This window comes from Phoca vitulina, unplaced genomic scaffold (assembly GCF_004348235.1).
Source record: "Phoca vitulina isolate PV1807 unplaced genomic scaffold, GSC_HSeal_1.0 scaffold21, whole genome shotgun sequence".
NCBI lineage: Eukaryota > Metazoa > Chordata > Mammalia > Carnivora > Phocidae > Phoca > Phoca vitulina.
This window is the reverse complement of record NW_022589724.1, coordinates 24,917,169-24,944,629: the sequence shown is the minus strand read 5'-3', so window position 1 is coordinate 24,944,629 and position 27,461 is coordinate 24,917,169. Positions and strand designations below refer to the sequence as shown.

The following is a 27,461-nucleotide window of genomic DNA, read 5'->3' as shown; positions in this document are numbered from 1 at the left end:
GCCTGTGCACTCACTGTCAGAGAAGGTGGCTCCGCTCAGGGGAGCTGCCCCCAGGAGGCGGGGGACCCTCCGCCTCCCTCTGTGGACTTGAGCTTACTCTGTGCTCTCTAGTCCAGCCTAGAAAAGCACCAGCACAGCCTCCCGGAACCCAGGTCTGGGATACGGAGCAGCCAAGGCCTGCCCTGGCCATGTCCCCGAGCTTAGCTTTTCCAAGTAGGACAGAAGGGGAAGGAGAGGTGCAGGCAGGGGAGTGGTGGGGACATCCCTGACCTGGGACTTGGAAATGGATACATTTGGTGAATGTGGCCGAGGGTCCCGCAAGGACTTGTCACTCAGATGACAAGGCATGTCAGAGTCACCCCCAGTCTCAAAGGCCCAGGACTGATGTAGCCCCTGCCCTCAGATGTTGGCCACAAAAACCAGGGGCAGTGGGAGGCCTGGCCTCCCTGACTCTGCAGCTGCTCAAAACAGGACAGGGCAGTGACCCAAACGCCACTTGGAGAGGTCCTGTGACAAGGCTTGCAGGCCACAGAGCTCAAGACAGCGGGAGCAACGGGCTGTCTGCTGGCCCCTCTGCCTCACCCTGGGTGCCACAGTCAGCTTCCCCACACCTCGGCCCCAGCTCCGACACCAGCCGGCAGAGATCCCTGACCCGGAGGCAGGCAGACAGGCACCTGGGCCCCACGGTGCAGAGGGAGAGCTCCCTTCAATGGACACATCCTTAAATATATACAAGGGTGTGTTCTTTTTTCCCCCTTCTTCTTTCTATACATTGGGCTCTAAAATCTGGGCCATCCCGCCACCCACATTAACTGCGTTAAGGAGGAATTATAAAAAGAAATCAAATTTCCCATAGCATTTGAACGCCATTAAAATGCCAAACAATAAACTACCAGGCTGCAAATTAGATCAGTGGAAATATCAAACACATTGAGGTATAAAATCCATAATTGCATTTAGTGGCAGCCGTCCCTGGAGAGGCCCTGCTAAAGATCATCACAGCCCCACATATGAGAAGCTATTGACAGAGGAATAAAAATCGACAGGCCAACCAAATAAACCGTGCAGGCTTCATTAAATATTCAGCAACGGAAATTTGACTATCCCAGGCCTCTCCCCTTGGTCCCATCCTGAGCCCTTCTCTGCCCAGCTGGGGGCTCAGACCCTGGCCCTCCCCAGCCACCAGCAGCTTGCGCAGGCAGGACCAGAGGAGGGGGTCAGGCGAGGGTGGTGGGAAGGGGGGTGAGGCTGCTATAATAACAGGGGGGCTCCATCGGGTTATTATTGTTGGGCGGCTGTTATTAGCTTTCACCATGGAGTAGGTGGCCCTGAAGTCTTTAATTAGGTCATTACGGGGGTAATTTCCAGAGAGGTTTTAACTCCTTAGCAGCTGAAGGACCTCCAGCCAGAGCCCAGATGCCCAGTGGGGCTAGGGCCTGGCCCCTGAGGTGGGTAAAGGGGCGGGGAGGGGGGCAAGGGGGTGGCGCAAGGCTTTGTTGGAACCCCCACCCTCACCCAGAGGATCAGGCATCAGGCTCACCTGCCCCAGGACGATAGACAACGATGGAGGGGGAGGCTGGCCCCAATTCTGTGGGACCCCAGCCCTGGCTATCCCACCCTCTGCAGGGTGGCTGCTGGCTCCGGGGGGGGGGGGGGGCCTCCTGCCCCACCCAGCTGGCCCTGTGCTCGCCCCTTAGCTCCTCTCCTTCCCCCCTCATTCCTTCCCTCTCCAATTCTCCTTCCCGCCTCTTCCCCTCCCTTCCCTCCTCTCTCCTCCCCTCCCTCCTCTCTCCTCACCTAGGAGCCCCACCGCCATGTATAATGCATGCAGTGGAAGCACCCAATAGGATTAGGCACCTCCGCCCGTCTTTGCGAGAGAAAGTTTATGTAAATGACTGATGACAGCGCTATTGTGTGAGGAATATCAATGGAGTAATTACAGTTACATCGGGCGCCCGCGCCGCCGGCCCGTGTTAATTTTTCACCGGCTCCCCCGGGAGAGATCGGAGCGCGCTCCGAAGAGCACAGCTAATAATGGGAGCTCGGAGCCGCCGCTGCGCCACGCGCCCCGAGGTCTTTCTGAGCAGACTGCTAAGCACTGGCTGTCTCCCCGGAGAGCCGAGAACAGAGATAAAATGATTAAAAACTGCCAAGCGGGCCTGGCAATCACTCGCTCCGCTGTCAGCCCGAGACAAGACAAATCTCTGCGATTTTTCTCTTCCCTCCTCTCCCTTTGTGAGCCCCCAAGCTGGGACGTGGGGGGCCAGCTGGGGTCGGGGTCAGCTCCCTCGGGTGGCAGGGCCCCCGGGCAGGGCAGCGGTGGCGGCGGCAGGGCGCTGGCCTCCGGGCTGGGGGTGGGTGCAGTCTGCAGGGAGCCCGCGGAACCCTGGAGGCCCTGCCACTCACCCCTGTTGGGCCCAGTGAGCCAGCTCTGCTCATTCCTCCCAGGAAAACTGGCACACCTGTTGGGGGCCCTGGGTTGGGGCACACCTGTGAGGATATGCCAGCCAGGGCACACCCACTGGAACACACCTGTCCGGGACACTAGCAGGGGCTCACCTGGGCTGGGGGCTCCTCGGGCTTTCAGGAACCTGCCCCCCCCGACCCAGCACTGCGCCATCTTGGCCCCTCTCCATGAGCTTCCAGGCCCTGAGACCCCTGAGACCCCAGCTTGGGCACACTGATGAGGCTTCTTGACCACAGGCCGAAAGTAGACCCCTAGTAGTGGCCGCAGAAGAGGAGGGAGGAGTGTCTGTCTCCTCCCAGGGTCTGGGTTCCACCTGGGGGGAGGGCGGCCTAAGTTCCTAAGTGTCCACACCTGTGGCCATAAAGCTAAGCCTGGGCCCAGCATCTGAGAAGACAGAGAGGAGGAAGATGAGGTGGTAGAGGAGGGGAGGGGGGACGGAGGGATGGGGGGCCTGTCGCCTGCTCCTACCTCTGAGAGGGAGTGGGGAGGGGGCTGGCCTGCTGGCTGCTGCACCAGTCCCAGAACAGTCTTCTACCATCCCAGCCCGCCCTGCGCCCTCCATCCTACAATAAAGGCGACAGGAAATTCCTGCTGGAACCTGGGCCGGGCTCTTGGAGCTGTGGCCACACACGTCACAGTCCAGGAGGAGCCATCTGCGGCTCCACTCGTCATACCCAACCCCTGTGTCCGTACCCCCCCCGACACACGCACACACACGTAGTGCCCTCACTGACGCGTGTGTGCACCCTCCCCCGCCCCACTCTATCAGCGCACAATGGCCGACGCGCGCGCACACAGCGACCCTAACATGGACACTCACACCTACCACATACCACGGAATTACCCATGTCCACACACACACACACACACACACAGCATTCCCCTGCTCACTGACACACACACACAGGCAGATGGTACAAACATGCGTGTGCACCGAGACGTGAGCGCACGGACAGGCAGGCACAGGGATGATGTGCGGACACACAGACACACCCACAGTGCAGCACGTGGCATCCCCACCACCACCAGCCCTCCAGCATCTGCACCAGCATTCAGATGCGACAGGATAAGCCACAGTCCCCCGACGAGGCGCTGAGCCTGCCTCTCCAGATGCCGCCTGTTCCGAGCGCTGTGCCCACCACCCGCGCCCACCACCCGCCTGCCATCAGCTCCGACGCAGCGAGCTGGGACAGGTACTGCAGGGATGAAACTGTTGGGGATGATTTACAGCAGTGATAACCCCCCGCCAGCATGGCAGGAAAGCTAGGCAGGGGTGGGGACGGCAGCCCCCGGCCGTGGACCTGGTGTCAAGACCAGGTGGTAACCAGGCCAGAGTGGGCTGGTCCAGCTGAGGCCAGCAGCTTCCTGCCCTCTGGCCCGAGGCTCCCTGGGCTTCTCCGGGGCAGCACATCTGGACAGAGAGCTGCCACCTCATGACTTGCCATGGGCGCGCGCACGCACACACACACACACACTCATACCCTTGAAAACACAGGGACACACAGCGCCATCGCTGATGGACCCACACAGACGCATGCCCACTTGCACCCAACAAGAGACACAGACATGGCCGCCCAGCGCCCACTGACGTGTGAGTCCCATACATGCTCAACGAGTCCCCACCATAGGCCAGGTCTGGTGACACCCATGCACACTTGTACTTACAGCCACTTGCACTCACACCTCAACACAGCCTTGCAGGGCCCCTTCCTCTCTGGTCCTGCCCTGCTCCCGCTGTAATCCACACAGCAGAGTGAATTTCAGGCTCAAATCTGACCTTGACACTCTCCTACTTAGAATTCTTCCATGGCTTCCAGTGGCCCCTAGAGTAAAGGCCAGATTCCCCAGCACAGTCTTCAAGACCTTGCATGATCTGACCTCTCTCTGCACCCCCACCATGGCCCACTTCCAGGCCCTGCACATGCTGGTCCCTCTGCCCCAAAACTGCTCCACTCCCCTCTTTACCAGGATAATCCCCCTGCCCTCAGGGTGGATAGCTCTTCCTCCACATCCCTCAGTCTGGGAGAGGAGCCCCGTTCCTGCCGTCTACGGTGTTCCATGCTTTCTCCATCGGAGCCCTGACCAAGGTACTGCCAGGGACATGCTGCCCCCACCCTGGACAGTGAGCTCTTTGCGGACAGGGCTGTGTCTGACTTGTGTCCTCAGTGCCTGGGACAAGGCCACAGCAGCCTCGCAGTAAACACCAGAACGGAGGGAGGAAGCCCCAAGTGTGGTCCTAGGTCCTGTGTGAGACCGAGGCCTGAGAAGGGCTGGGGCTGAAAGGGGTGCTGGAGAAGGTGCTGGCATCAAGGACACCCCGAGAACTCTTGGGCGGTCGTCAGGCTGCCCTTCTGCAGGAAGTGGCTGTCACTGCGTCACTTACCATCCCCAGGACCTGTCCCTGGGCCGTGGAGGGGGAGGCCTCCCCACTGCCCAGTGCTGAAGGGCCAGCAGCCCAGGGGGCAGGCTCAGGCTCGGGCTCTCCCCCCTTTCCCCCAGGAGGCAGCAGCCCACAGAACCCAGAGGTGCAGTGCTAGGAGCTTCCAGCAGGCGGGCCTGAGTCTAACCCACCCCCTTCCCACCTCTCTGGGCTCCGGTTTTCTCAGATGCAATCTCATGAGATTTTAATACTAGTAGGAGCAATCATGACAAATGGCTGCTTCCATTTCTTCATTTGCTGGGGATCTTGGTTGGGTTTTTAGATGGCCCAATTTATAGGGGAAGAAACTGGGGTTAAGTGGCAGAAAGTGATAGAAGCAAGATTGGGACCACCCGCCTCTGAAACACACACTTACTCCTCTGAGCCTCCAAGGTCATGGGTGTGACTGTGTTGTGTCACGAGTCACGTGTAGAGAATGACTAGGACCCTCTGGGCGTGTCAGCCTCTAAGCCTGGAGTGCCCTGGTCACAGCATCTCCTCCAATTACTCAGGGTTTTCAAAATCTTCTCACACCCACCTCCTCCTTGTACCTGTGCCCAGTCTCCCCAGGACCCAGCAATCCAGCCCCTTGCCTTTTGTGTGAGCCCCAGGATGCTCTGCCTGCTCCCCATGTGACATGTGGGCGATGAATGAGCAGATGACAAGCAGTTGCCTGGAAGAGGAGTGCGGGGGACTGGGGAGGGGCAGGGGCTTGAGTCAGAGCTGGCTGTGAGGTGGCTGCGTGGCCTTGGGCAGGCTGCCTCCCACTTCTGAGCCTCAGTCTCCTTATCTGTAAAATGGGAATGATAATCACTTCCACATCTCAGGCCTGTTAGGGGGCTTCACATGGTGCGGTGCATGTGACAAGCTCGGCCAGGGCTTGGCATGTAGCAGGTGCTAGGACTTTCAACCGGTCTGCTGAACTGTGGTGACCTGAGGAGAGCCCGGGCAGGGACGGAGCTGGGAGGGGAGGGGATGGAGGGAACGCTGTTTCTCCTCACAGGCCACTGTCTTCTATGGCTTTGGGCCTGGTCTACGCCCTCCTCCTTGCCTTCCCTGACTCTGTCCAAACATTCCCTGGCTGGTACAAGCTTTTCAGCCTTCCCAGGCAGCCTTCGTTACCCCTTCCTCCAGGCATCCCCTCCCTAAGCATCCTTCCCTTCATCGCAACCCTTCACCCACGGGATTATCCCCACCACCCTGGCCTTTCCCTGCTTCTGTCCTCTGTGAGGCTGGACTCCAGCAAGATTGGACCAGCTGAGTCACCTCTGCTCCTGGCTCCCTGTGGACTGGGTGGAGGAGGGTGGAGGTGGGGGCCGGCCCCAAGGAGGTGGGTGAGAGGGAAAAGAAGGGGGCAAATCGGACTCTGGAGGCCTGGCCGGGGCGGGGGGGGGGGGGGGGGGGGGGGGGGGTCAACTGGCCTTCCTGGGGCTTATTCTGTCAGAATTCTTTTTAATAACAAAAATACTAATGACCGCACTCTAGTAATGATAGGACACATTTCTTTCCCTTGTTGTCTTTTGAATAATGAGCTTTGTGCTAAATACTTCATATTCTCCTACTGTTAATCCTTCCAATGACCTGGAGAGAAGGAATAGTTGTACCCCTTTTGCAGATGAGGAAACTGAGAATCAGAGAGGTCAAGAGACTCGTCCAAGACAGCAGCTCACAGACAGCATTAGGGTGTGCTCAGAGCCTGGCACTCTGGGGTGCTGATAAACAGGGGCAGACTGCTGCATTAGGTGGGCAACTGGAAATTATGATGGGGACAAATGCTGAGCCCCTACTATGTGCTGGGCCTGCTCCTGGCATCCGTCTTCCCTTGGCTAGACCCCGCCCGGCTCAGCCCCCCAGGGCCCATCTGACTGGGTCTCCTCTGAGCCGCCTGCCCCCTTCATCATGAGCTCCCCAAGGGCTCATGATGCAGGGCAAGGCCTGCATCCGTCTTGCTCCCAGGCCTCCCTAATGCCCAGACAGGGCCTGACAGAGAGGGGGCTCCACACGTAACTCTGGAATGCCACCTTTGGAGACTGGCCCATCTAGGATTCTCGACATCCATCACTCCTGGGCAAGGAGGCGTTCCTGGTCTCTACCATGGAGCTTTCTAGATGCCCCTCCCCAGCCCATTCTGCCAGGGTCTCCTCTGAGGTCCTCTGCCTGCTCTTCATCGCCGGGCATACAGGGCTGGGACAATCCTGCTCACCTTGGCCTGTCGGTGTCAGCCCAGCACTGCTTGGAGAGCAGGGGTCCTTCTGGTTGCAGGGCTGGGCTAGGCTTCCTTCTTCCCTCCCTCCCTGCCTTCAGGGTATATTGAACACTTACCTGGGGCCTTATAAGCAGGAGCCACGGGAGGATAAGCATCTCAGAGGCCACCTGGTGGAGCGGTTGAGCTAAGCTATGTGACCTTGGACAGCTGACTTCCCCTTTCTGTGCCTCGGTTTCCACATCTCTGAAATGGGGATAATAACAGACCCTGCCTCGCAGACTTATATGGGCTTCATGAGATAACTCAAGTCCTTCACTCAGTGCCTACACAGTATAAAAAATAAAAAATAAAACCGTTTACTTCCATTGTGCTGTTGTAATTGTGTGCAGGGAGAACCACACTTGGAGCCGGCAGCCCTTCAGGAGCAAAGGGAGGGAGAGAGCTGGAGAGAGGATGTGCCCATGACCTTTGCCCACTTCCTGCCCCCCAGAGGGCACTAATTTTGCCCCCCACTCCCTATTCTGGTCCCCACTGTAGGCAGCCTGACGCTTACATCCTGGGGTTTCAGGGAGAGAAGAACCCTGGCCCCGCCAGAGACCACACGTGCTGCGATCCCGCCATCCATCTGGTCACCCACCCACCGATGCCACGCCATGCCAGGCCATGCGCCCCGCTGCAGGGAGGCTGCGTGCACCAAGACAGACAGACAACCACGGCTCATTCGTTCACTCAGTATATGCAAACCGAGTACCTACTCAGTACAAGGCCCTGTGCCAGTCCAGGGTGTACCCTGGGCAGAAGTTCTCCAACCTCAGTGTACACAGACTTCCCTGGAATGGGGCAGCTAGGAATGAGGATTCATAGGCTTCACCCTGAGAGGTTGAGTCCTTCCACAGAGCTAGGAATCTGCATGTTTAATAAGCACTGCAAGACAGACCCAAGCTCGGGGGGCAGGCAGGAGGGCATATGGAGCCAGAGAGATTTCATGAAGCTGATGATCTTTACGCCAAGCTTCAAAGGAAGAAGACTTTTCCTGAAGAAGAAGGGATGATGGAGGCCAGAGAATATATCCTGCACAACTGCCACAGCCTGAGCAAGACCCAGACATGGACAAACGTCTGAGTGTGTGGGGAACAGCAGGTGAGCTGGTGGCTGAGCACAGAGGATGAGGGGGCAGGGCCTGACCGAGGAAGCTGGGAGCCAGGAGGAAGAAGCCATCTGAGGACAAGCCTCAGGTCAATGGTAGAGCGGGGAGGTCTCCTTAATCCCAGTAGGCCTGGTTCCAGCTCAAGCCACCCAGGCCTCCATTCCAAGCCCAGGCCCCCAGCCAGAGACTCAGGGACTGGGGCTGCTACATGACCTGAAGGGCCCAGGACAAAACGAAAACGCAGGGTACTTGGTCATACCACGTTAGGAATTTCAAGAGGGCGACAGCAAAGCATCAAACCAAGCACAGGGCCCTTCTGAGTGTGAGTTACTGGGAGACTGCATAGGTCACATGCCCATGAAACCAGACCTGTGAATGACCCAGACAAGTGGGTCACTCTTGCTGGGACCAGCCCAGAGAGCTCAGGACCCCAAGGCCTTAGCCAGGCAACCCAGGACCTGGGGCTTCCAGTCACCCCAGCTCCCAGCCCCAGGTCTCTCTGACTCTCCCTTTGCCCCATCTCCTCCCCTCAACCCTCAGAACTGCCTCCTAACTTTGCCTTGAACCTGTCCCTCCTCCAGCCAACTCTACTGGCCTCACCTCCGACGAGGCAGCTGCCCCCTCCTGCCAGTTTCCAGTCCCCAATCCCACGCACGTGCTGCCAATGTCAGCTCCATGAAGTGCCTCTCCTGTCCTGCCACCCACCTGTACGATAATCTTCGATGGCTCCCTTCTGCCCACAGGATAAAAGCCAAACCCCGTTGCATAGCTACCAGCCCCTGCCCCCCTCTGCAGCCCTGCATCCCAGCAGCCCCTAGGCAGCCTCTCCAGCCAGACTCACTGTCCCAGCCCACTTTTGCAGCCCACCAATTTAACCCCTAATACTCCTGCTTCCTGTGCCCCTACCTGGAATGCTCTCCCCAGATCCTCTCAGCTCCCACCTCCCATCTCACAAGGCACCTGCCCTGGTAACCCAGCACAGACTCCTGCTGTCTTGTGTTAGTAATCAGACCCCTGCCCATTGCCCTTCCCACGAACAGAAACAGCTCACACAAACTGGTACGGCTCCTGGCACGTGCTATTTCATTTAATCCTCAGGACAACCCTAGAAGCCAGGTTCTTCGAGTACCTCCATTTTACGAATGAGGGAACAGAGGCTCAGAGAGGCTGAGCAATTCGCCAAGGGTTGCCCAGCTAGAAAGAGGCTGAGCCTCATGTCCAGCCCAGCCAGTCGAGCTCCTGAGCTATTTCTCTATACTCTTCTTTCAGTATTAACTGAGCACCTACTAGGTATCACGCCCTATTCTGGCCAAGGCATAGTGCACACAGAGAACTCTAGCAAAGATACTGCCTGGCACATATAACCAAAGCCAGACATCTGCTCAGGTCCAACACAAAGGACAGTGGGAGCACCAGCAACAATATCAGCAAGAACCACAGACCTAATCTGAAGACATTGTGTCTGCTTTCTCTTTTAAATCTCATCATTGCTCTCAGGCAGGTATTGATCCTCAACAGACTGTAAGAGAGCTGCAGCACAGAGAGGTAAAGCATCAAACCCAAGGTCACACAGCCAGTAAGTGGCAGAGCTAGATCAAACTCTGAACCCTGAGGTTCCAAAGCACTGGCATCGTTTCTCTGTCTACCTGGCAAAGAATCTGGTTAAGTTCTTGGCCTCCCAAGGAATCAGTTCTGGGGTCACCAAATCAGAGAAGAGGTCAACATGCCCAGGTATGGGGACAGAGCTGGCATGATTTCTGCTTAACTCTGCCCCGACACCCCACCCACTTCGCTCAGGGGCTACCCCGTCCTAGCCCAGCTTAGCCAGGACTTGGCTGAGCAACTCCAAGTTCCCCAGCTGGGTCTCTGGTAATTAGCTGCGCAGACGCACAGTCTCTTACCTAACAGCCCTCGTGACCTGGTGCCATGAGCACTCACCAAGTGGAGCACATGCTTGTGTCCATGATACTCCCTGTGCCCCAGGGCGAGATGTTTCCTTTCTCAAGTTCTTGTTATTACCATCATTACTGTTATTTTAATTTAAACCTCTGACATTCAGGGAGAGGTTTCCCTGCAGCCACAAGGGCATGTCTGTGGGAGGCTGGCACTTCGGTGACTGGCCTGAACTCTTGCCACGTGGGACAGCCGGACCAGTGGGCGGCCAGCTCCATCCTCCTTCAGGGCTCCGCCGCCGCTCACTTATCAGGCTGACATCCCGCAGGGGGGCCGCCGCCCTGCCCGCCCCTCCGGCTCCAGGCCTGCCGACTGGAACCAGACCTGGAGGGGTGAGCGGGCGGGGGCCTGTGGGAGGGGGCCAAGCCCTCACCACAGGCCCCTTTGCAGTTCAAAGTGACACACTCAGGCGCTGTCCCCTTCAAAGGGCAGACAGCGCCTGCCCTGAGCTGCTGTACCCGCAGGGCAGGGGTAAAGGTGGCCCTCACAGGGCTAGTCAACTCCCATCCGTGGGTTGGGCCTGCTTCCCTGTGCCCTGTCCTGAGCAGGACCCACGCCAGCAGCTAGATGTTGCAATGCGATCCTGGGAAAATCACCTTCCCTCTCTGAACTTCCCTGCGGTCACTGCATATTTGCAGAGCACTCAGAAGGCGCTCAGGGACGGTCATGCATGAGACTGACAATGCCAACAATAAAGATGATGACTCAGTCTCTCTGAGAAACAATACCCCAAAGCCAGTACACCTGAGCGTGATTCCCATCAGCTGTTCCCTAGTTGTGTGACCCAGGGCAAGTCACTTAAGTTCTCTGTGCTTTGGTTTCTCCATCTGTAAAACAGGGCTAGGAGGGGATGACGCCTCATGCCAAGTAGCCACAGACACACCCATCCCTCCCTCAATGCCAAACTATGTCCACCTACTGCCAGGATCATAGTTCAGGCCAAGTGAGACCTACCGAGAAGGCGCTGTTCACGTGCTCCCCCCAAGGCTGAGAAGTGGTCAAGAGGACAAGTCTTCACACCAGCAGAGCACAGAGGCATGCTAGTGCAGCTCCCCACTGGCTGTGTGATCCCTGGTGAATGGTTTTACCTCTCTGAGCCCCAGTTCTGTCACCTGGAAACCTGGGTAAACAATGGTCCTTTTAGGAACTCTCACCGAGGTCTGGGGTGCCAAGGGCTGAGCCCTGAGCTTAGACATAACGTGTGCCCAGTACATGGTAGCTTATCATTGCTACCTTATGCTGTGTGACCTTGTGGATATCAGGGCACCTCTCAGGTCAAGCTTCAATGTTGCAGAATGAGAAATGACAATAAGAATGCTTGCCCCAGGGCAGTGAGAAGATTCAATGAGCTAATCCCCGTCAAACCCACAGGCAGTGTGCAATAAACACTGGCCATTAATTATGAGGCGTTCATTCAACAAATAACATTGAGGGTGCCTGGGTGGCTCGGTTGGTTGGGCGACTACCTTCGGCTCAGGTCATGATCCCGGAGTCCCGGGATCGAGTCCCGCATCGGGCTCCCTGCTCAGCAGGGAGTCTGCTTCTCCCTCTGACCCTCCCCCCTCTCATGCTCTCTCTATCTCATTCTCTCTCTCAAATAAATAAATAAAAAATCTTAAAAAAAAATAACATTGAGCTCTGGGGCCCGGCCACCACAGGACACTGAACCCAGCAGAGGGCCAGATTCTGCCCTCCCAAAGGATCTCTGAAAGTTTTCTCCTGACCCAATGCCTGGGCTCCAATCCCAGTTCCACTTAACTAGCTGCGTGACCTTGGGCAAATTACTCAGCCTCTCTGTGTCTCAGTTGTCTTATCTGTAAATGATCACAACACCCACGTCACAGCCACAGTGCCTTTAAAAACCATGAAGTGCTTAGAGCAGTGCCCGACAATCCATGAGCACTCAGCAAGCATCAGCTGTACGATTCTTACTGTGGCGGGAGCTGTTGTGCTCTCTCCCGGCCAGGCCTGCCCATCAGCAAGCCCCCTGCAGCCAGCCGGGCCCCCTTCTGCAGCTCAGAAACTTGGGAAGTGTTAGCTCCTGTGAGGTGGCCCGAGTGCCCTGCAGAACAGAGGGAGGCTTCTGTGGGCTTCCTCTCTGGTCTGTTTCCCCAGCAGCTGGAACACTTAGAAAAAAGCTCCCAGCCTGCTGGGCTTGTCAAAGCAGGGCTAGCTTTACTAGAACCAGCTTTGGACGATAATTCTGCGGTCATAACTATTTTCTTTACATACTGCTATGGAAAGGGGAACCCCCTGCCTTTTTTTTTTTTTTTTTTGAACCTAATTGAAGACACCATCAAGCGTAAATATGCTGGAGTTTTTAATAAAAACATGATGGAGGAAAACATTCAAAGCTCAATAATCAGAAGCAATTTGCATCGTGAGCGGAGATGTTGCTCCCACTCCCCACCCCCTTGGCTGTGCTCTGCGCGGGGCTGGTTTTGGGGCTGGCAACTTTAGACCTATGGCAAAAATAATGAACAGCGGTGAGGCTTGGAGATAGTCTGAAAAATATCCTGGAAAAGAAAAACATATGCCAAAGAGTGTGGTGCAAAAGTCGTATTTCATGCCTGACTTTTGAGAATGTTAATAAGGATTAGAACCATACTCCAACAGAACAACTATCAGTCAAGGCGGGGTAATTAATTTTGCTTCAGATCTCTGCTTGGGAAAATGAAAGCAGTAAGTGTTGTTTCATAGCACAGAGATTTCATCACACTAGAACAACCCAAAGAACTTCCAGAGCTGCATCCTGATCCCAGCTGAAAGAAACCTGGCTGTTGCTGGCCGCCTCTGCTGATCTGTCGCCGTGTAGATTTGGGGATCTTTTCCCAATGCTAACAATATCAAACTCTTTTTTAAAATTTCAGGATTGGCCAATAAATATGATTAAGATAACACATCCCAAGCCACATGTCCTCTGCTCGGCCTCTAACATGTGGAGTACAGATGTGTATTCCGTGTACAGATGACCCAGCCGGCTGCTCCCCTGAGGCAGGGACCCTGGGAGATGGAACCCCGAGACGTCCCGGCAATCCCCTGGCCCTCTGTGGCCCTGGCCAGGCCGCTGGCCTCCCCATGACCCACTGTAGAGAGGAAGGGCCAAGCCCAGGGTGTTTGGGAGTCAGATATTAGGACAGAGGGATGTGGTCACCTGGCTCTTGTCCTTCAATGTCCCAACTTAGAAGATAAAATTGCTCAATGTGCATGGCTCCATGCTATCCAGAAAGTTCTCAAGCTCATTCCATCATGGAGACATGCCTGTTACCCGCCTCAGGAACCAGGATTGAAGGGCCTTCCCCTCCAGTGACCTCAGCCTCGGAAGAAAAGAGTAAGCCAGTGCTAAAGCCAGAGTCTGGGAACGGGTTCTAGAAAGAATTGTGGCGTTGCCACACAGGCCCCTGACTTGGCAGTGAGTAGACTGGGGTTCCTGTCTCCATTCTGCCACAACTGAGCGAGCTTTAGGGCAAATACTAGACACACCTGAGCCTCGGTTTTCCCGTTTCTACAAAGATCTTGAAGAGCTCTTCAGCTGGGACCCGCTAAAGCAGTCCAAGGTCTGGATGGTGGGTTTCACCCAGGTGCAGCCTCTCTGTGGTCACTGAAGAGGGTTCTTGGAAGCCGCAGGGAAAGTCAGGCCCTGGAAATAGGGCAGGGAAGCCTGGGCCTGTTGGTGTTGACAGTCAGCCAAGCTCCAGCTCTGGGGAGAGGGGGCAGCAGTCTCTGAGGCAAGAGCCCCTCCCAGTCTGACCAAGCAGGACCCCCCCCCCCCCCCCCGCCCCCAAAGCAAAGCTCTGGGTTAAGGTATGAGTGAGCCTACTTCTCGGCTTTCCCCTGGGGTTAGGAGGGAGGAGTCCCTCAGAGTTAGCCAAGGCCAGGCAGAAGGGCTCAAGTGGGCAGAGAGGGGAAGGGTATTCTACCACAGTGGTAGAATGAATGAAGGAATGAATGCATGGATGAACGAACGGACGCATGAATGTACGTCAGAGGGAGGTGAGCGCCTCCCAAACCCACTACAGCAGGCAGGCTGAGGGCAGGGCACCTCCCTGAAAAGAAAAAGGCCACTAGGGGTCCCTGGGGGAGGGGTACTATGACCTGGATGAGCCCCAGCTGCCTGCAGGGCAGGGGAGGGGTAAACTCTGGCCACTTGGCAGAGGCTGGAGGGTCTCCCTTCTGGACCAGAGGCTGCTCTGGGGAAACAAGGAGGGTCAGGCTCCTCCTAAGCTGGATGGGGTCAGGACCACCTGGAGGAGGAACTCTGTCACTGGCCCCCTGGCCTCCTTTCAGCTGGGACCGACTGGGCTTTGCCGTATTTCTGGCCCCCTCTTACCGCTCAGGCACCGGTCTCCCCGGAATACCCCAGACCTCTTCCCTGCCGAGCAGCCCAGGCCGCGGGCCCAGGGCTCGACCAGGCCGGGCTGATATGAACCATCTGCGTTGTCTTAGGCCGCCCCTCTGCCCACTGTCCCTCTGAACTCGGCCGGTTCCCGCGGGCCGTTTGATGCCTCGTAGGGTCACAGACCCCCGCACACAAATCACCGCCGCGGGGCTGGGGGTGGGGCGGAGGCGCTGAAACCTAATCCGCAAAGTTTGCTGTGCCGCCAGCCCGCTCCTTCCCTCGCTCACTCGACCACCCCCCCTTTCCAAACAAGGCTTATTTTTCTTGCCAAAAAACCAAAGTTGGTATCAAGTGTTTCGAGGGAGAAAGTCTCTCCCCCGCCCCAGCTTGGGAGGAAGGGCCAGAGCTGTTGGCTGAGCCCGGAATTGCAGAGAGGGCTCTGAGAGGGAACCCGCGGGAGGTGAGCTCCCGGCTCCCAGCTCTGTCGGTCCCCGTCCCATGGTTAATGGTCGCAAACCCAACTGTCTCTGACCCTGCCCTGTCCCCGTGGTCCCCTGCCCAGATAGTGCTCTTTCCATCGTGGCTCTCCATCCCTGTGGGGCCAGAGATGGAAGCATCACTTCCTGCCCCTTCTCCCTCCCCATAAAACAGCCCTCGCCTGTCGCTTTTACGAGGTGACACCCTGCTCTCAGCCCGATCCTCCCGCACCGGAGCCTGGGCTCAGGAGGGAGGAGACTGAGCAGTCAGGCGTCTCCAGAGAGCTCCCAGGACACACTGGGGTCCCTGGGAGCCTGCCCCAGAGGACAGACTAAGAGCTTTGAAAGGAGGCTAAGGAGTCAGGTACATTAGAGACAAATTCCTCCAAAGTCTCCTCTCCGGCTCCATTGACTCTGGGGCCTTCGGTCTGAGATCCTAGAAACTGGCCAGGAGGTAGCCAGCCTGGTCCTCTGGAGGGGTGCAGAGTGGAGCCCTGGGGGGCACGCAGGTTTCATTTGCTGGGTGTTGGTTTTGCTTTTGGTTTTTTTCAGCCGGTGCAGCGACCCGGAACCGCGCCCGGCCGTTTCTCCGACGCCCGCGGCTTCCGACTGTGCCCGGAGGTGAACGCCGGCGGCTAAAGTCCGCGCCCGCGGCGCCCGCTGTGCGGGCTGGAGTTCTAGTTGTCGGAGCAGGCGGCCGGGGCTGGGGCAAGGCGGCGGCAGCGACGTCGAGGGGCCGGTCGGCAGACCCAGCTGGGTCTGCGCTGCCGGGGCGGGGGAGGGGGGACGGGTGCCGGCCGCAGGACAGATCTGCACACTGTGGGACAGGGGTGGCGGCAGCAGCGGTGGCGAGAATAAAGGCGCCACGGGCCCGGCAGAGAAGCGGGTTTCCGCGGGGGTCGAACAAAGGAATTCGCCCTCAGAAGAAAGGGGCCGAGCGAGCAGCCGGGAGTGGTCAACCCCGGAGACTCGCAGGAGTACGAGCGTGGCGACATCAGTCCCAGGGATCCAACGAAATCCGCCCCGCGCTGGACCCCAGCCTGGCATCTCCATTCGGCCTCTCCCTTCTCGTCAATCCCGCTTTCATGGGGATGGTGGGTGTGCACCCCCCAGCGCCACCTTTCCTGGGAAGAGGGGACAGAGCGGCCCGTGCTTTCCGTCAGTGGAGGCAAAAAGTCCCCCACCCCTCCCAATCGGCATCCTCTGGTCGTGGGGCCGTTGTCCCCATTTTCCAGAAGCTGACAATTGAGGCTCCCAAAAGGCAACCCCTTCCCCCACCCCTGCTGCAACGCTTGGCGGGCTCGGGAGACCCAAGCGCCCTCGGAAACGAAAGTCGCCCCGGGGGGCGACAGGGCCGGAGCTCCCCTCCTCCCGCTGCCCTCGGAAGGGGTGGAGGGGACACGGTTGTAAGGTGCTCGGCTTCTTTTCTCTGCTTGACATGAATAAGGGGATTAGGACGGCAAGTTTCCGTCGTTCACTCCGACGGACAAAGGGCCCCGCGGTCAGAGCGGCACAGTCTCTGATTAAACGACAGAGCCCTGTCACTCAGCACCATCCTAGGTACTTGTGTTTGTGACATAATCTTATTAGAAGATAAAACCAGCGAAATCCTTTCCATAATGAAAAGTTACATTTAATGGCTGGACTCGCCCCCCAACCCCTCCCGACCCTGCCCGCCTCCTCCCGTTGCTGTTGGATATGGCTCGCCTGTAATTGGCATTTAAAGCACCAAGTCCGAGAGAAAAACGGGGTTTAGGGTTTTTGTAATCCCCCTAAACTGTCTTTGTTCGAAATCTCCACAGATACAAGTCTGTTAAGAGTAAATATTTGTGGATTGATACAACCACATTTCCCCCCTACAAACCAAATCTGAAAAAAATCTGCCCTCCCGCCGTGCAGCTGGGGCGCAGGAGGGAGGGGGCTGGGGTCGGCCCCAGCGTCTGCACCCGGAACCCTGCGTTCGGGTTGCCTCGCCGCCTCCAGGAGCCGAGGGACTTTGCACATTTCTCAGGCGGGAGAAAGGTCTTACTCTTTTTTCAATTTTCTGTGCTCTCGATAAACAAACCTCTCGGACCCGCTGCTTTTGGGCCTGCCCGAGGGGGTCGGCGGGAGGGCTTGGGGAGGGGCGAAGGCTTTGCTCAATTCCGAAAGCAAATTCTCTCCACCCGCTTAGCACCCTTCCAGCAGGTTTAAGTGGCTCCGAGAGGACTCGCTCCTCCTGGGTTGTGGGAGATGCGACCCAGCAGGGCGCCTCGAGTCCAGCCCAGGAGATCGCCGGGAGCCGCCAAGGGCCCCCGAAACACGAAGGAGTCCGAAGGTTGCGGAGGGGCCCCGGTTCCCGGCTCCAGCCCAGCCCGTCCCGGGATCGGATTCCTTCATAAATCAGCGGCTGGGTGAAAGGGCTGCGCTTTAGAAAGGGCAGGACCGTGTGCGCGTATTAGAGCGCGCGGTTCCCAAATCCGGGCTAAACCCCTGGTGACACCGAAATTCATCAACCGCTGCCGGCGCCCGTGGCGCGGCCGAGGAGCCCCAGAGCCGAGAAGCCTGTGCACCGCGCTGCCCCACTTGGGGAAAAGAACGAGGAGCAGGAACCATCGGAGAGGTGGGCCTGGAGGAGGGCACGGGTGGAGACCTCTGAGAGCCGCCCCGCCCGCGCGCGCGCGGCCCGAGCAGCGAAGGAAGCTCACCGCGGGGGGAAAGGCAGTTACTCTAACCTTTTTTTTTTCTCTGGTAAGGGCTGGCCCTACCTGGGCATTCTGGTGCGAAGAGGGCGATGACCCCCACCCCCCCCCCTTCCAACCCTGGGGCGGTAACCCCCCCCCCCCCAACACACACACCTTTCCGGCTGGGCGCTCTAAGGTGAATCACAACTGCCCAGAGCAGAATCTGGGGCTTTGGGAAGAGCAGAAATCGAGGACGTAGGGATCCCATCCGCTTTGGGAGTTAGACCAACCCAGGAAAAATCTGCTACAGAGTGACTCTGAGCCTGAGAGAAGTTACTTAACTCCCTCCACCTGGGTCTTCTCACCTATACAGGGACCTAAAGCAATGAAGGCCAGTACACAACGAAGTACTCAAGAAATGTCAATTCCTTTTCTTTCTAGATGTACTACTGTGGCCTGCCCCTCTGGGTCAATAAGACTCTGTTCCTGTGAGTTCCTATCTACACTGGCCATGCTCAAGATTAGGTTGGGTAAAAGCAGGACCTACGGGCCTCAGTAGTAATGGGGGGGGGGCATCCACAGGCTGCTGACTGGCTGCCTCCAAGGACCAGTTTCTTTCTGACAGCCAGACCTGCCCCATTCCCCTTTCAAGGGGGAAAATTCAGAACACAGGCCCCAGACCTGGGCAAGGAGCAGGAGGGTGGGCTAGGCCACTCCTGGAGGCCTGTTTAGGAGGATCCACGCTCTGGGCCTGTATGAAAGGCAGACAATGCATTCCTGCCAGGCAGAGCGTCTCCAGCTCACTTCCCAGGCAGGCAGGACGGAAACATACATTGACAGAATGCCTAGTGGAGGCTGGCACCTTTGGGTTTGTTTCACTTTATCCTCAGAGATCGATTCACTCTATCCTGTGAGATTGTAACTGGCACCCTTATTTCACAGAGGAGGAAACCGAGGCTCAAGAAGAGCAATGAGCCCTTCCCTAAAGGCCCTTGGCTTGTGTCACAAGAGCCAGAGACATTCTTGATCTCTGATCTCTACTTGCAATTTTGTTCTTTTTTTTGAGAAAATGTACCCCACCCAGGAGGCCCTCCATTTGCAGGAGGTGGCTTCCAGAGCACCTTGGTCCTCTCCATCTCCACAGGCTCGGGCAGCTCCAGGCCTGGGCGGGCGCCCACACCCCACAGCCCCGTAACTATGGCAATTCAGGAATCACATGACAACAGTCCCCGAGTCCTGGAGGAAAGCAGGAGGTGGGAGAAGGGGGGACAGCAGTCACACCCAGCTCTGTCCTGACCCAGGGCTGCTCCTGTCACTGCTCCTACGGCGCCCAACAGAGCCGCCTGGGGGGTTGGGGAGCCCCTGGCCGTCCTGTGTTCCAGCATGCTCACTCAGCTTTCTGCCTCTAGCCCGCAGCTCCGTGGTCTCACGCCTGCCAGCCCCGGTGGGCACCTCTGTTGCTCCGGGCAGCCATCAGAACCCTCCCCGGCTGGCAACCACCTCACAGTTCCCAGGGAAACCTCTTAAGCAGGGGCCGGCCAGGAAGCAAACATCTTTGTTTCTTCTGGAACCAAACTCCAGGAACTAGGTTTTTCCTTCAGCAACACTTCCCTCAGTTCACCAAGTGCGGGGCAAGCCAGGTGATCTGCCATCAGCCAGCACACTCGGTCCGGGCCAGTCTGAGCCAGGCTCCCGATTGAGACAAAGCCCCCCGCCCCCTGCAATGTACTCACATATCCCTGGGACCCCTACACTCCCCCAACCCCCCTCCCGGGCCCCAGGGTCGACAGGGCAGGTCCAGTGGCTGCCAGTCAAGAAGCTGAACAGAAATGGATACAATGTTGCCCCGGGAATAACAAAGGAAGGGCCCACGCAGAAATTTATTTGTTCTGATCAGGCGAAGCAAAGGTAAAGGGCAGCGAGGAAGTGCTGTCAGCCAGGCCTGAAACCCAAGAAAGTTGCCATTCTGAGCACAGTGGCCCCTTATACCCCACCACTCCACAACACAGCGGTAGTTAAAGCAAACACAGACCCTTCACTGCCCCGTCAGTTACACCTTCCCCCCAAAATTACACAAACTTTGAAAGATTTTTCTGAGAGAAGATGGATGCTTCGGGAGACTTGAGGTCAAAGCTAGGCTGTTTAAAGTATATTATTAACAAATAAACATTTACTGCAAAAAAAGAGAGAAAAACCCTATAGGCCACCGGGGAACCAAATCATGTTGCTTTTGGCTTCAAATGACAGGAGACATTTATGACATGAATGGAGAACACCAGCCGGTCGATGAAATGGCAAACGTCTGCCACTTTGCTTCCTCTGCTTTCGTGAATCAACTTTTTCAAATATGGTTTTCAGCCTTACCCTCCCTTCACTACCACCACCTCCCCACTTCTGACTGCAGGAGCAATAAATACATATAATTTTGGTTTTGCTCTCTGCTGCCATCAGCACAGAATCTGGGAGTTGGAGAGGGCTGGGTCAGCCAGAAAGCCAAGGGCTTTGGGTCCTCCTGCACCCCTGGTTGACTGACAGCTCATACGGGCTCCTTGGATGAGCGGACCATCCCTTTCTTCCTCCCTCCCTTGAAGCTGAGGCCTGATTGTGGTGTCCAACAAATTGGAAGTTATAACTCATGTCTCTGAACGTATCCTCCATTCCTCAGCCTAACTAATGCCAAAGTAGGACTGGGAATTTTTTTCCCCCCTTTTTTGTTTTAAAAACCTCATAGCCGCAGGACAGAAGAAATTCCCTGGAGAAGCACAGCCAGCCCATCCTGGACAGAACAAACCTCTGTGGGCTGAAGGATCCTTCTGACCACCTGAGCTGGTGTTACTCCATCTTTTAAACCTCATCTTTTGGAGAAACAAACAGATCCCTGAATCTCTCGACCTCATTTCCTCCCCCTCTCCTTCTGAATCTCTCCCTCATCCTCCTCCTCGGAGATGTTGGGTTGAGCTTTTTTCCCCTTGTCATTTGAATCACAAAAACAGTAAGCATGAAGGGTTTTCCAAATATGAAATTATATTATTGAGTATGCTTTTCCAAGCTATTCTCAGACCCTGAAGAGTCGAATTGCTTCCCAGTGTTAAGCTCTTTGCTCTGGACCCATTCCACTCCCTCTCACGGCCCCCAAGGAGAAAGAGGCCAGAACACCAAGCCCTTCCTGCTACCTGCCCTTCCTGATAATGCACAGTTGGCAATTGTTCTTATCTATATAATCAGAAGTTTTTCTGCCTCTCTGGAGGTAGTGAAGAGGATTCTGGATCCCACGGAGTATGGAACATTTACTGAAGCCCCACCAGGTACCTTGTGTCATCCTTACAACCACCCTGGGAAATTGTATCATCACCCCTAATTTGCTGATGGAGAACTGGGGCTCTGAAACAGGTAGTCAGTTGGCTAGGATCACATGGCTGCTGAATGGTGGGGCTGGGAGGCGAACCCAGCTCTGTCTCAGAGTCTAGAGCTCTTCTCCTCATTGAAGAAGGCATGGCCCTCACAGTGCCCCACTCAGGCAAAGGGAATGATTTTCCCAGGGGTGCCCCTCATCTTCCCTGCATAGAGAGGCTCATGGGAAGCCTACCACGCCAGGTGCACCTTTCTCTGGCATGGAACCCATAGGCAGTTTGGTGTCTCCTTGGAGACAAGACATTCCTTGCCACAACTGCTGGTGATAATGGTAACAACAGTAATTTCCAGAGTATTAACAACATGCCAGGCGAGATGCCAGGTCCTTTGGGGCATGTTATCTCGAATCCTTATTAGAATCCTTTCCCCCAGGTGGCTATGTCCCCATTTTACAGAAGAGGCTCAGGTAGATGCCAGGACTGTGTGGTCCTAAGCCTGGCTCCAAACAGGCAGGGTAGGAGGTTGCTGAGGGTCAACAATCACCTACTCCAGAGGAAATCCTCACAGCCTTCTTCCCTGACTTGGAGAAAATCCGGCAAACAAATGAGGCTACACTAGTCCAGAGCCTGGGGAATACAGGGTGAGCCAGGAGTCAGCTGTGAATAATGCCTCCATTCAGCAGCAGATGACTGCAGCTTAAGGCCTTTGCTTACTCTGCTACCTGCAGCCAAGGGGCTGGGGTTAAAAGGAGGGTGCCATCCCAGGGGCCAGAGGGTCCCCAGACTTGGGCTGGCAGAGTGAGAGCCCTTCAGCCTTCAAACCCCCAGCGAGAGCACTACCAAGGCCCTTCTACAAGGCCAAGCGCTGGCTTTTCCTTCCAAGCGGATCCATTTCCAGGACAGACCCTCTACCTCAGGCTGTGGGCAGGGATGTCTGCAGTTCTGAATGAGACAGATGGGGGCCATGCCAGCTGGGATACCTACTGGTAGAGGAGGTGCTGCTGGTAACTGGCACCCTGCAGGAAGGCCTTATGGGAGGCCTTGCAAGCTGGGAGAAACAGCAGGCCGAAAAGGCTGGAGCCTGACTTTGCTCTCTGCGTGCGTGCCACACCCCTACTCTGCCAGAGCTAGTGCTCTGAGGAGAGGTGAGCCTCCCTGGAAGGCCTTTCCCGGTGTAAACACTTCCAAGGAAAGAAGGAAAGGAATGTGCTGGGAAGAGCCAGGTTGGGCCACAGGAGCCTCAGCCAGCTGGGGTAGATTTACCAAAAAAAAAAAAAAAAAAAAAATCCCCCCAGGACTCAGTTTTTTTCTGAAACTCAAAGTCTCGCTGTGCACCCCCCCGCCCCGTTCCGCGGGTGGGCGCACCCTACCTGGGCAGGCGAGCCCAAGGGGACCGTCGCAGGCTCAGCGGAGCCCTGTAACTCTGCTCGCCGAGAGGCGAGGCCTGCGGGCGGAAGGGCGCCGCCAGCCCGGGACGCCGAGGTGGGAGCATGGCCCGAGCAGGAACGCCGCGTCTTTCGGCGCACGCAGGCTCCCGCGCGCACACCAACGGATCTCGGGTCGCCAGGCCTGGGAGCTGTCTTACAAGCGATTAGACTCCATTTTGTGACAGATTTTTGGACTCTCCCACCGACCCTCCCCCCTTCCGGAGCCTCCTCCAGGAATTCGCCACCTCCTCAGGATAGAAACGCTTTCCAGACGAGCGACAGACGGCAAGAAAAAAGACTTACATAATTCTATTTGGCCAAGCCACCAAGAAAAAAATGGGGCGGGGGGTTATGTTGTCTTTTTTTTTTTTTTTCATGTGTTCTCCGGTGGAGGAAGGAGAGAGAGGTGTTCGTGATTTTGCGTTTGGAGGCCCCGTTTCCTCCCGGTTTCTAACCCGGTTTTGAGTCCGAGAAGGAGCTCCGGCTGCCGAGGGGCCAGAGTCTCGGGCGCAGAACGATCCGACGCTTTTTTTTTTTTTTTTTAAAGAAAGAGCCCCCAAAAACACGTACGGAGAAAAAGTAAACTTTTCGAGTTATGCGTGAAAATGCCCAAATGCCGTGGCCCTCGCTCTGCTTCGTCCGTCCAGGACGTGCGGGTGGATTTTATCAAATGCTATTAAATGTTCCCGAACGTCAATTAATCACCCCCGTGGTGCGTAAAATAACGTTGCGCTTCTGGGTGTCCCGGATCTTTAAAACAAATCGAAAGGAAGAAGAGACGCTTAATAAAAATAGCAACCTCTTTCTAAGGACCAAGCCCCGCAAGCTCCTCGTGGGCCGAGGACACATTTTCCAAAAGTTATTGGCGGCGGGGGGGGGGGGGGGTTAATTTCCCTATACCGCTGACACAAAGGCTCGACAAAATCGAGAAGGTACGTTTCTGCGCCCACTTGCCTGGATTCTCGTCTGAAAAGCATTTACGCACTGATGCAATAAATATGCATCTGCGATCCTCAAAGAAAAAAATAAATCGTGAAATACACTTTTATTGTGCAAAAGAACATCGCTTCCCCCGTGAGCCCCTGTCTGCCTCGCTGCGCTGGCTCTCCCTGAGAAACGCTGAGGCGAGACCCGCCGGGGTATTTGTCCATAGGATTGTCTTGATAACAACCTCTCCTCAGCCCCCAACCGGCCGGCCTAGTTGCAGATACCTAATTGGCCTTATTGGAAGAAAGAGGGGGCGAGGGAGGAGGAGGGCACCGTGAGGGGCGTGAATAATGCCCACCTGGAGGCTGCCGCCTTGCAGGACCCAGACTCGGAACTCAGGACCTGAGGCTCTCCCAGCGCCAAAATTCACCGGCAAACACATCCCAACAATGCAGAAGCATCAAGCTCTCAGAGAGGCGCCTTTTTTCCTCTCCTTTTTAAAAACAAATAGGCTTTCAACAAAGCGAACACAAATGTTTAATGTTTAATTGTTTTGTAAAATTAGGGGGTTGGCCGCTGTGCTGTAAGGGAACATCCTGCTCAAATTTTGTGACTTTACAGTTCTGTGCTCCGAAGAACCAGGGAGCATCCTCTCCTTGTTTTAAACAGAAGCTCCATAAAGGACTGAGGGGTAGGGGAAGAGACCTGGCAGATGCATATAAGAGGTTGGAAAGGGTCCTTCCAATATGTAAAACATTTTTTCCCCCCCAAAAATCTGCACACATGACTTGGAGGCCCATTTCCAGTTTCCTGGGCCTCCTGCCCCCACATGTTGAGTCATCCAGGCCAGTGGCTAAGGTGGAAGTGGCACTGCCAGAGCTGAGCTCAGGGTCAGGCAGGCAGAGGTGCAGGCCGGCAGGACATGGGTGGGCTGGAAGCTGGTGATCCCTGCCTCTTGGCCCGACCAAAGCCCCCAACCACGTCTACCCCAAACTACTTTCTCCATTTTATTTGTGCTGCTCTATGCCTGCTTGTGGCCAAACTGGCTGGCGGGGACACGTTCTCCTGGAACTAGACTCATATCAGTCCAGGGCATAGCACAAACCCTACCAACGGCAGTGTGCCTAATTTGGGGTGCTCCAGACAGAGGAAGAAGTCTCAGCAAGACTCTGGGATCAGCAAAAGAGTTGACTCTCCAAAGTGTACCCCAATTACTTCCCGCAGAGCCCCCAGTGGGCAGGAAGAGCAAGGTGCAAAGAGCAGGTCCTGTCGGACCCTCCCGACCAGGGTAGCACAGCCAGATTAGGTGCTGTTGTGGGGCTCAGCCAGAACCTTTCAGAATAGAACCTAATACCCTCTCCAGGGCTCTAGCCTACAGCCCCACCATTTCCAGGCCTCAGCCAAGCAGCTAGAGAGATGGAAATGGGGCACCCCCCTGCTCCACTTCCCATCAGGGCCTGGATTTAGGAACAGTCCCTGGGCAGACAGGTAGCCTGCAATCATCAGCAGGCATTGGCAGCCCAACCTTTTCCTGGAGGCTTGGGCACACACAGCTCCCTCGGAGCCCCAAACCACCTGAGAGCCTACTCACCCTGCAGTCCCATCTAAAAGGGTCTTTTGGGCTTTACTAGAAAGTTCTCGAATGCACCCACTTGTCTCCGCAATGCCTGCTTGGGGGTGCCCACACCCTTCTTTCAGCTATTGCTCCTCTCTGCCTCCCTCTCAATCACACTGCCAGGCACAAAACCCAGAGGGTCAAAAGAAAAAGCCCACATCTGCTCTTATCTGTCCCAGTACCTTGCCACACAAATCCATAGTCTCAGCTAAAAACAAAAGTCAGCAGGTAGGATTCAACCCATAGTCTCTGGACTCAACTCTGAGGCTTAGGCTACGCCAGGGCAGAGCAAGCCACCCCCTTCTCCAACACAAACAGTGTGCAAGAAAGAGGGCCTGCTGGGGAAGGCTGATTTGGGCAGTTCTTCATCCCCGCCCCCAGGAGCCCCAGATTGTGGTTTGCCACCTTGAGGTCCTCTTCCTAGACAGCTCCTCCAGCCAGCAAAAATTGTTAAGTGCAAAATTCCCGCATGGAACGGTTTGGAGGGAATGGACACTTTTCTATCAGGGACTGAAAATACAACAGGGAGAATGGCAGGAAGGGGACATCCTGAGCTGCTCAGCCAGTTCAGCACGCCCTCACTCCAAACTGCACTTCCTTGCTCCAGGAACCCCAGACCTCCATAAAACCCTACTTTTGGGAAGCACACCACCAGGGCCTGGCTCCCCTAAAGCACTGTTTTCATTTGGGAATCAATTCTTGGTCCCCAATTTAGGCCTCAGTGAGGTCAGGCCCTGTCCCTGCACAGAGGGATGGTATCCCCCTAGTTGGCCAAAGGGCCTTGTCCTGTACCCCAACCAGTGCAGGTTTCCGGACAAAAGATGGCAACTAGGGACCACCAGAGGCTCCCAGCCACCTCACCAGTGGCAGCCAGGCTGGGATGGTTCGTTCCTGCCCGGCGTCGCGCAGCCCTCACAGCCCTCGGAGCTGATGGGCCCAGCGGCGCGCAGAGCCGGCAGTTGGGCGGACGCGGGCCTGGCCTGACAGTGGGGGTGGCCGGGCTCGAGTGCCGGGCGGCGGCAGGGAAGGAGGAGGACGAGAGGCGCTTACTGTTGGTAGTCTTGTTTGCAGTACAGTTTCCGATCCCGGAAGTAGCAGCTGGTGGTGAGGGCTTGCTGACACGCCGCGCACTGCAAACACTCCTCGTGCCAGGACGACTCGTTGACTCGCATCAGGAAGCGGTCGGAGATGGGCCGCTGGCAGCCCTCGCAGACGGCGGGATGCGGGCAGTCGGAGCCTGCAGCGCACAGGGCGAGAGCCGGGCGGTCAGCGCCGACCAGCCTGGCCCCAGCGTCCCGGCCGCGCGGTGCCCGCAGCCCGGGGCCCAAGGGCGAGGGCAACCCGGGAGCGCCGCCCGCCGCCTGCGCTCCCCCGGCCGCCGCACCAGGGCCCGGGCAGCCTCAGCTGGTTCGTCCCAGTCCGCGGACTCCCGCGCGGAGAGGCCGCGGGTCTCGAGCCTTGGCTCGGCGCTGCACTCTCCCTTTCTCCGGAGATCCAGCGCTTGGTGTTACTACATGAACCGGCACGGCGCGGGGTAGCCGGCTGGGACCAAGACAGGCGAGGTGAGGCTGGGGCGCTTGCTGGCTGACACGCCCACGGTGGCGTTCGTGGTCTTCTGTCCCCAATCTCCCCAAAACCTGTAGTTTGGGTGGCCCAGGGGACATTTTTCTCTTAGAAGCTCCCCCCACCAAGTGACCTGGCACCGCTCCCAAGCTTGCTAAGGTGACTACTTGGGTCCTCCATCACTCTTGCTCCCCGCCTCCTATCCCCTCGGGAGTGGCAGCTCTAGCACCAAGGCCCAGTGAGGATGGTGGGTGGCAGCTGGAGCTGTCCTGGCCTCCCTCCTCCTAGGTGGTGTCCTGCAAATCTCTGTCTCCTCACGATGCCTGTTTAGGGGTGCCTGTTGCCCCTCTGGCAATCACTGCAGGAGTCTAGTCTGTGTCCTCCCGCACCCCCATGTCCTGCAAACCATTTCCTTATTCCGTTGGTCTGGACGCCTGTGTCCATCTCGGGAGGATGCCCCTGTCCCCTGCCCATGACCACTCGGGCGTTCTGACGCCGCACTCACCCAGCAGCACCCCCAGAGTGGCGGGCCCGGGGCGCAGGGCGTGCTCCTCCATCTTGATGCCGTCCAGCATCTTGGCGCAGTCCGTCTGCCCACGGGGGAAGCACCTCTCCAGCGACTCGGGACCTGTTGCTATATCCATGGGACGCGGGGCGCGCCGCGGGCCCCGCCGGCCAGGGTGCTCACCCGCCCGCCCGCCTGCCCGCTCGCCGCCGGCGCGGCTCGGGAGCCGGGGAGGCGCGGCCCCCGCGGGGTTGGGGCTGCGGCAGGGGCCGCCGGGCGCCCCCGGCGAGCGTGGAGCGCCGACGCGCTGGCCCCGGGCCCCGGCGTCGTGCGGGCGGGCCGGGGCGCTGCCGTCCGCGCCGCGTTCTCCCGGGCACTCGCAGCCACGCGCGCCGGCTCCTCTG

At 57.1% G+C, this 27,461-nt stretch overlaps 1 protein-coding gene across 2 annotated transcripts in view; it reads right to left on the bottom strand.

Annotated features, from left to right (window-relative positions):
* LMX1B (LIM homeobox transcription factor 1 beta) overlaps nucleotides 1-27,196 on the bottom strand; it is a 78,629-nt gene extending 51,433 nt beyond the window's left edge. For both annotated transcript variants that reach the window (XM_032419124.1, XM_032419125.1), the window contains exons 1-2: nucleotides 27,058-27,196; nucleotides 26,040-26,226 (exon numbers count right to left, since the gene is read on the bottom strand). In XM_032419124.1, the coding sequence (XP_032275015.1) occupies nucleotides 26,040-26,226; nucleotides 27,058-27,196 (326 nt within the window). The remainder of the gene's footprint in view (nucleotides 1-26,039; nucleotides 26,227-27,057) is intronic.
* Between the last annotated feature and the right edge of the window lie 265 nt (nucleotides 27,197-27,461).